The sequence below is a fragment of the Triplophysa rosa genome, linkage group LG8 (assembly GCF_024868665.1).
Source record: "Triplophysa rosa linkage group LG8, Trosa_1v2, whole genome shotgun sequence".
Lineage (NCBI taxonomy): Eukaryota > Metazoa > Chordata > Actinopteri > Cypriniformes > Nemacheilidae > Triplophysa > Triplophysa rosa.
In genome coordinates this window covers 10,280,972-10,290,858 of record NC_079897.1, presented here as the reverse complement: position 1 = coordinate 10,290,858, position 9,887 = coordinate 10,280,972, and the positions used below count along the sequence as shown (strand labels likewise).

The following is a 9,887-nucleotide window of genomic DNA, read 5'->3' as shown; positions in this document are numbered from 1 at the left end:
AATCTAAAAAAAAATATGGCACCCGAGGACTTACATTTTATAAATCACCAAGAACCCCCCCCTCCCCCCCACTCAGGATAAAAACTCTTTGGATCTATAAGATTCACCAGAATGGCATATTTGGATTCAAAATGGTGAATTTCGCCGAAAAGCGGCGAGTTTGCAGGTATGTATTTTGTGATTTCCGGGAATGAAGAGTGGGGGTGCAGAGGCAGAGCTCATCTCATCATTAGAAGAATAATGGCAAATGTGATGAAATTTACACACTGGGGCATGGATGATTTAGACTGTTGCAGCCCCATGTAACACCTGCTGTGAACTTCGAACGGCATCTCATTATAATAAACCAATCACGAGGGACCCAATGTATCTGAAATTTCACTAAACTGTTGTATAGTTTGTAATTCCCTGCTAGTTGCACTGAGATATGCACTAATTGTAACAATGTCTATTAGGGTATCCAGCTTGGAACCCCAAAGAAGAGAGAAACAAAATCACAGATTCTTAGACATGTAAGGTGGGCATGTGACATAATGCTTCGATGTAGAAAAGTTCTTACCAGAGCAGCCACAGGAGTGGGCAGCCTGTTTATCTTCTTCACAAGACCCGGTCTGATGGAGCTCAATAGTCTGCGAAAGAGAGATACATCAGAGAGTCTACAGTGGCAGTGTGAATCAGAGCCAAACCCCACGGACTAAAAAACTTTGGGTAGTTTTATCTACCCAATGGCTGGTTTATGTCAGTTGGGTCATGTTATTGGGTTATTTTCTCAGTGTTGTTGAGTTTTACTGTAACCCAGTTCGATAGGTTATAGGTTGGGTAATTTTTATTGACCACTGAGATAACCCAAAGCTATGGATACTATAGGGTGCAACGATTATAGATTTTGTTGGTACGATTATAGTCTGAGGAATAATCACGGTTACACGATTATGACGGTTATTATGCATTCATTAATTTCTACATTTTTACTGGACCTGCCAAAATTGTTACTTGCCCTGCCACAAAAAAGTAATAAATAAATAATATTGTCTAGTTATTAGTTTGCTTTCGACCTATGTAACCTTAATAATTATAATACCAAAACTATTAGCCTAACTCACAGAAAGTTCATATAGACAAATACAGTCAATCAGTAAGTAATAAAATTAAAACAAATTATCAAATTATGAGCAATAGCACAAATAAATATAATAAAGTGTCACGGTCACAAAGAGAGAGAACCCAGGCGCAGGCAGAGGTAAGGGATAACAGGACAAGACTTTAATGAATGCAAAAACAAAAACCCACGATGGGGTGCAAAAACAGAACAATAACTAGAACACGGAAACAAAACAAGAAATCAAAACAAAACACTTCCCATGAGAGGGCAAAAACTGAACTAAATCAAAAATGAGACACTACGTATAAACACTTACAAGGGACACAGGCAACATAGCGAACATGGTCAAAGGCACATGACAGGCAAGGCAGGGAAGGCAAACAAAACACCACCATACACAATGAACGAACACAGGACAATGAAACATGAGGCATTAAATAGGCAAGACAAACGAGGGATAATTACACAGGGCAGGTGAGGAACATGAGACACAGGAGGAAAGCAATACATGAGACGAGAGGGGCGGGGCCAAAGACAAGACACGAGAAAACACATGAGAAGTAAAAAACAAACAACTCATGGTTTTCTCACATAAAACATAAGGCTTTGTCATGGCTCTGCCGCAGGACCAAGAAAAACATGACTAAATGAAGCAGAGCCATGACAATAAAGCAAACACACAAATGAAATTGACAGTGTTTTTCAGGTGTTTCAGGTTGTTCTAACTGTGGTTATCAGGTACAGAAACTGAATAAAGGAGTCTAGTGTAAAATAACACTTTATAGTCTTCACAGTATAAATGAAATATAGATCAAACCATATTAAAGTTATGAAAGTTAATCAGTGAGGAGCAGTGAGTGTGTTTTGTCATCGTTTTTTGTTGTTTGATGAGCAAACAATAATAGATTTATTAACTTGATATAGAGTCTATTCGCTAAATAACGCCTCAGAATTTTAGCATGGACAAATTGTTGGATTTATTTGGAGAAAACAAGGTTTGTATCAATGGTTTTTATCTATAATCCATTCATGTACACCAGAAAATGATGGAGCATGCAAAATAGGACCGTTCACATAACATTAACTGTTATTAAAAGTAACGTGAGCTTCATCAACTTTGGTAGTCTGTAATTTGCACTGAATCATGAAATTTGTTATTGTCTTTTTTTCTCTTTAGAATGAATAAAATGTCTAATTTATTCAAAGTTTGAACATTGGGATGCAAAACAACCTGGGTTCATTTCAACTCAACGTTTTTAGTGTGTAACCAAAAGTGTCAACATGCTAAGTCCAAGAAACTAGAGCACAACATTGCACACTTTGCTGTCTGGGACAGGGATGAATTGCCACATCTATCTGCATAAAGAGGCAATCATACAATCAGACAATCATAAATATGCACCGCCAGACATTCTCTGGAAACTGATGATGATCCAAATAAAGCTCCAAAGAAATCTGTCTAGTTTTTTTTTCTGGAATTAAATTCCTTGGGGGAATGATGTGAAACAAAGGGAGGAAGGTAAATTACAAGGGTAAAAATTTTGTAGTAAAGGTCTTGCTGGAGACAACGGCTAATTTAGGTTGATCTGTTTCATAACACTGGTTACCAAGTTCTTCTCAACTCAGGCTTAACCCTAAATTAATGGTTATGTCCAGGGGCACAACATTCTATTTAAAATAGTAAACAGCAAATAATTGAAAAGCTTTTTTCATATAGATGAAGCATAATTTCAACTAAACCTGGTTCTGGTGCCCAGAAGATTTATGCAAGTACGTAAATACAGTCCAAATTACAGTAAAATATTCAAGTCATGTTTTCCAAACATGCTTTCCAGTTTTTCAAATAATGAAAAGTAAAAAACACAAAATCCTGACCTTTATCTTCATAATGTAATAATTATTATATAATTATTATAATTTAAAATATGTCGGAAATTCTGTGTAGAGGTCTTCCCGGAGGACCCCAAGTCCGGGTCGGATCCCAATACTAATTCTCTGGGTCTCGGGTCTGTGTGTAATACCCGAGTCGATTGGAGAACACCTGCCGTGATTAGTGTCATTCAGCACTGTGCGTGTTTTGTAACTTACAACTTGTAAAATTAGGATAAGAAAAGTGTGTTACTGAAAGCGGTCGGTGATCATAGATGCTTATAGCTGTGTCTCAATTCAAAGGCTGTATCCTCCGGAGGTCGCATTTGTCGACCGCATACATAAGGCTGTCACATTTCACAAAAAAATAATATTCTAAAATTTACATTTATTTATCTTAAAGGAGCTGTATGAGCGGTTGAGCTAGGTATCACAGTCCAAATTCAAAATATTGGCGAGGGTTTTCCCCGCCCCTCCTCCTCCTCAGACCCCACACTTACAGGAGTTGCCAGACACTTACAGGAGTGTAATGGAAAGCATAAACTCTTACACTGTAAGGTTATCTGATGGTTTTGTTGTTGGCAAATATAATTCAATCAGCAGCTCTTTTAAGAGGTTGCGTCCTCCGGCGGTTGCATTTACGGGCCATATTGCTGTCTCGTTTAAACAACCGTCATAAAATTGTATATTACTCCTCGTAAGTTATAAAATAATATAGTAATTCTTTCTAAGTTTGCAACGTAATAGTACCGGAAAGGGTGGAATCTGCTCTGACCCAGATCGTTTGTTTGCTGCAATATTCAGTGATTTTCACCAACTGGCAACCGAGCTGTCGAAATACACTAGTGGGTAAATCCACAGAATGATACAAACAAACACAAGCAAAAACATCCATGGAACAAGAATACACGGGTAAACTTCCACAGGAAAAACAGGTTTGGAGCTAGGTAACTGTCACAACTCTGTCCTTCCTATCATGAGGTTTCTGAGGAGGAGGAGTTGTGACGGTGCCATGTCTTTTGTGCTTGTTTTGTTATATGTGGAAGACACGTGGCCATTGTTGTCACTTTGCGCTGCGTGTCCTCCTGTCATGTCGCTCAGCCCCGCCCTCCTGACTCCCATAATCATACCCTTAGTGTTTGATCTCCGTCACCTGCCCTTCACCTCCCTTTTGTAATTATCCCTCGTTAGTGTTTCCTACTTAATGTCCCTTTGTTCTCTGTCCTGGGCGGTTTTGTTATGGTTGTTACCCTGTTCGTCTGTGGATTACCCTGTTCGTCTGTGGATTACCTTTTGGATTTCTGTTTTTAGTTTGTGCCGAGTTTTCCCCATCTTGGGTTTTGTGTTGTATCTTTAATAATAAAAGACCTTAGTTTACCGTTTTCCTGCCTGCGCTTGGGTTCTGTTTCCTCCTGTTCCGTGACAGGTAACACTTACCTTACAACTAGACCAGACAACAAACACTGGGTAAAGGGAGAACATAGTGTCCAGATGATGAGGTGCAGGTAAAAGTCATTAGTATTCGGGTGAGCGGAAACGTGTGTAGCGGGGTGAGAGCGCTGATGCAGGGGGTGTGGTTGACTGCGGAGACGTGACTGTCACATGGTCAGACTAGGCTCAGAGAGCACAGAAATTGCAATCGTTATTGTAGTTCAAAAGGGCAAACAGTCGAAGTTGTATTTTTTTTTTTAATTGACTCAAGATACAAAAAATGCAAAAATAATGAGTGGATTTAGCATGTTTGTTCAATCGGCAAGAGAGGAAAATCATGAATGGAACACATAAGGAGGATTGCATGCATCACATTCAGGTACAAGGGAGAAGGCTATTAACAGTAGGCAAGACAAAAAGTTGACTTGTCAATAGCAATTTACTGTGAAATATGTGCCGATCGGGTCCAATCACGTCTGTAACTTTCCAGCCTGGTTCGGGTCCAACTTTTAAAATATTGGACAGGTCCGGGTCGGTTCTGTATAGCACAATCACTGGTTCTTTGGGTTCAGGTACACATTTTTGGACCGGTGAAGACCTATAATTCTGTGAGCCTGAAGCCTGTAGTAAACACCTTGGGTTTTTTTAAAGTTTTGCTTAAATATGTGATATGAATAAACAGCTCTCATAAGTGGCTGTTTAAATAGTTGCCTCAATTGAAACCAGCGGCTCACTCCACCATTCACCCCTCCCTTTCGAAGCACTATGGTGGCTGACACAGGACATATATGTTGGTTCTTTAACTCTTTTGCCAAAGGAAATATTTGCAAAACGAGTTCTGGAAGAGCAGTTTCAATTGAAGAGGAAAGTTTCAAAAAGTGAGGGGCATGTCCTCCTGTGAATTGCGCCCCTGAGTGACACTATGAAACAGTTCACAGCCTTAAGGCTTGTCAACACCAGGACGATAATAGCGCGCGTTTATTGTCGGCATTAAACGCCTCGTGACTAAACAATGGGGGCCAATATAAGTGTGCACACCGGCGCACAAAACGGCAGACGTATAATCGTTATTTAGTTTTAAACGACTCTGGTTCGTTTTTTGGGGTTTGTCACACCGCATTAAAAACTGGCCGACCAATGAGATTGGCGCTTTTATTCACATGCCTGGAGCTGCTGAAGTTACAGTAAAACACGACTTGGTGGCACTCAAGCACAAAACGCTCTTGCTGAGCACACATTGATGAAGAGGAAGCAAAATGAATTCTTCTTCTGTGTGGCAAGCGAGTGTCAGAAGCATAAAGTTGCGCAGCGCCACCTTGTGTACCATGGTATTTCTGTTTTTCATTAAGCGACATCTATGTCAGGGAGTGAATTTGCACGTTCACTCGGCTCATCGCCAGTGAAAATCGCTTGGGTATGAAAGTTGAAAAACGTCTCAAAAACACTGCCGATAAACGCTATAGCGTATAGACTGCTTCTTTCTCTTTAATGCACACATGGACAAAAAACATCATAGGCTAATAATTTAAGCTTTACTTATCTCTAAAATGGTTAACTTTAATGTCCAAAAAAGGATGTGAATGCTACCTTATTCTGTAGCTTGATATTGTTCGGAAAGCAAGTTGCAAAACTTGTAAGAACTACTTGAAGAACTACTAAGAATTACTACATTGGACATTGTAGGGGGAATTTAAATAATTCAGTTCATATTTAAGATTTTTTACATATTATAATACATATCAAATGGCTTATTTAATCAAATTAACATACCACAAATTTTTAAAAATCGTTTATTTAATACAATTATTAAACAATAAAATAATAACATTAATTCATATTTACATAAATTCAATTAAATATAAATAGTTAAAAATATTGTTAGACACTATCCAGACCACTAAACAAACAAAAGTTAACTGCAGTCCAGTCGCGAGCGTCTGATGAAAAGGTTTATAGATTGACTAGTTCTCGCCATGAATATAGCCTTAGATGCTGGAATGACGTTACGAATGAAACAGCAAATAAATATTAAGATATTTCAGGTTTGATGTTAATGAAAAGTTAAAAAAAACATTGTATAAAAACAAGTAGACACACAAATGTCCCCACAATGATAGTAAAAGTCTCACACACTTACATTTTCAATTTATTAAACATACTAAATGATGTTTATTTGAAAATGTAAAAATGCAGAAAGTTTTCTGTGATGGTTAGGTTTTGGGGTTAGATTCGGGAAAGGCAATAGAATATACAGTTTGTCCGGTATAAAAATCATTATGCCTATGGAAAGTCCCCACAATGTATAGAAACCTAACATGTGTGTTGTTTAGGAGAGTACTCACTCGCACAGAAGAATGCCGTTGTCCAGTCCAGCTCTGAAATCTTTTTCACCAAAACTCCTACCAGTCACTGCCTGCAACACACACATTCCTTTTATGAAACATTTTTATAATAATATGAAAATATTATTCCAATCAGTTATAACTACATGCGTGTGTGTGTGTGTGTGTGTGTGTGTGTGTGTGTGTGTGTTCATGTTTGTATATCCCGGTGGGGACCTAAACCTGAATGCACACCAACACATGGGGACTCGTGTCACCGTGGGGACCAAAATTGAGGTCCTCATGGGCAAAAAATCTGTGTGCGTGCGTGCGTGCGTGCGTGCGTGTGCGTGTGTCTGCAGGTGTGTGTGTTGAATAGTGTGTGTAGTCTCTGTCATTACAACAGAGAAAATTCAAGAAGATGAGACATCAAAAACTGAAATGACCTTCCATGACCCAGCACAAATCAAAGATCAGTCCATTGCTTATTTCAGACTGCTACTGTACTTTAGAGAAGAGGTGTGAAAAGAAAAAACAAAAAAGAAAGAGAGAAATATTCTCTTACTCTGACATAGCAAAGCTAAAAGGTTTTGGTATTAGCAGCTCTCATCCTGACTAAATCTCTCTCTTAAGCGAATAAAGACACTAATTATTCCTGACATTTTGGATTTACTGTGTGTAAAGTTTATTAAGTTTTATAGGCTTTTACCTGTCAATAATACAACCGCCAAATACTTGTAAATTAAGTAAATTGATCAGGAGTGAATTGAAGCCACCATTAAAATGCTATCAGTCATAGAAAAGCTTCTAGTCTGTTTTTTTTTCTCACTTGCAAGACTAAAATAAAAGTTTACTTCTATGTTAATGAGATTTTGGTAGACTGGTTTTCACACTGAAATAATATTAAATTGTACTGCAGGTTATTTTCATGGTATATGCTTTAGTTTTTTTTTTTAAGTGATTGTGTTGTGTTGGTACATTTTACAAGTATAATCATGCTTCAGTTACAATATATACAATAAAATATGCAATATGCAGATGCTCTACAGCTCCCTGGTCCATGTACTTGGCGGCCAACGGATTTTCCTTTTGAAATTGGAACATCAAAATCGGGAATCCAGCTTTTTCCCTTTTTTGCATTGATTACGAAAACGAAAAACGAACAAATGACCCGTTGTCCATTTTTTTCAAATGTGTTTATAAGTGGAAATCGGAAATTAAAATACACGTGTGAAAATTCTGTCTCTATTTTCTGCAGTTTGTACCGACCCGGAAGCGGAAGCTATCAAGGTGGGCGGGGCATGTGGACATATTCTTAAGTTATAACCTTTCACTGTCAAACTCTATTTGCATCATGAGAAAAGGCATGACATGACCCATGACATCTTACCAGAGTCTTTGATTTAAAACTTAAAGGTACAGTGCGGGATGTTTTGTATGATCTATTAACAGAAATGCAATATAACATACAAAACTGTGTCTTTAGATGTGTATAAAAACCTTACGTAATGAAAAGTTATGTTTTTATTACCTTAGAATAAACCAGTTGTATCTACATAGGGCCTATCTACATGGAATTTGTTATGTTGCGCAGCCATGTTTTGTACAGTAAGCTCTAACGGACAAGCAGCTCTACAGAGCGCGTTTCGTATATGTTGGTCTTCGTGTGTGTTTTTAGACGCAGCTTGCGTCATCACTGAGTTGAAGACGCACAAAGTAGTAAGTCGTAGTACGGAGAGGTGGAGGAGTAGTCGTCGTCTAGCTGAAGCAATTGATTGTTCTGTCTTAGAAGTTTTGATAAAATGGAGGACCATGCGTATTGTGCACAAGAGCCGACAGAGCGTGAATCTCCGTCGTCAAAGAAGCACAAACGTGATGCTGCCAGACGAATTAGAGACAAACGGCGGCAGAAATCCAGGATAAACATCGGTGTATCTATTACCAGATGGAAGGCACTGTTGAAAGACAAATGTTTTCAAGGCGACGCCGAAGTTGCCTGTTTTCTGCTAGACTGGTAAGATAATTCAACATTTTCAATGTTTCCACTTTTTCAATGTTTACCAAACAACTGTTTTGTTGAAACGGTAACGTTAGCATTTTATACAAATGGCCATATAACCTCCAAATAATAATGTTTTTCCGTCCCTGCGGTACGTACTCTGGTTGTTCCTGACTTTACAAAGGGGGAGACAAACATCTACTAACTTACACCTAACTGCCTATGTCGCTGTCAGATCAAACGCTTTGAACAGCGTTGCTATTTATGATTAGCTAACTTTAGCTACTTCACTACTCTCAGCGTGTACTAGATAGCACGCAAGAAATATATCTAATTATAGAATTGTAACAGTAACTTTTGCAATAGAATACATGTTAAATGATTAATTACGTTAATATATTGCCTTACCTTTGCAAAGAAACATCATTGCTTGTATCACTGCTATCCGCTGTCTCAGTAGACGACATCTTTTTTTACTGTTGCGGCCTCCGTCGTAATTCGAAAGGGAGGGGTGGGCAAATGACTCAGAGATTCGTTGCAAAACTATAATACAAAGCTAGTGGCCGCTGATTTTCAAGAACTGCGCCTTTAAGTGAAGGTTGATGTAGCTGGATGTCTAAGTGCGGAGATGGTCCATTTACATTTTACTATTTACAATTATGCATTTGGCAGATGCTTTTATCCAAAGCGACTTACATTACCATGAACCATGGACTTATATTTGTTGTGGGTATGATTCTCATGTGAACAGCAGTGCATTGTAAAAGCCAATCCTACTGTGAATATAGTTGCACTGTTAATGTCAGTTGCCAATACAAATGACCTAGGACTTGGAAAGTGTGCATTTATTGACGTATAGATATGCGTCCAAGTGCTCTGTGCTTCTTTGTATTTGGCCATAGATGCATATAAATGCAGTTCATGCTGTATTAACAAAATAGCTCAAAATATAATTCACAGCTCTATAATATGTATACCACTATCACATTGTAGTGTAATTCACAGATCTGTCGTTTTAATGCCTAACATTTCTTGGTCCATGGTATTGTTTTGCCATCTGTTGTGGCAAAACAACACATGCATTATTAAAAAAAAGAATGGCTAATTCTGCAAATGTAGGTGACAAATATGTTGGGGTCAAGATACCATGCACATCATTTATATT

The 9,887-nt window shown here is 38.3% G+C and overlaps 1 protein-coding gene across 1 annotated transcript in view; it reads right to left on the bottom strand.

Moving 5' to 3' along the window:
- Positions 1-436: 436 nt before the first annotated feature.
- The window catches only part of LOC130558057 (LIM and calponin homology domains-containing protein 1-like), a 34,637-nt gene continuing 25,186 nt past the window's right edge, over positions 437-9,887 (bottom strand). Inside the window, exons 2-3 of the mRNA XM_057340283.1 lie at positions 6,745-6,815; positions 437-629 (exon numbers count right to left, since the gene is read on the bottom strand). Of these exons, the coding sequence (XP_057196266.1) occupies positions 452-629; positions 6,745-6,815 (249 nt within the window). The 3' untranslated portion in view covers positions 437-451. The remainder of the gene's footprint in view (positions 630-6,744; positions 6,816-9,887) is intronic.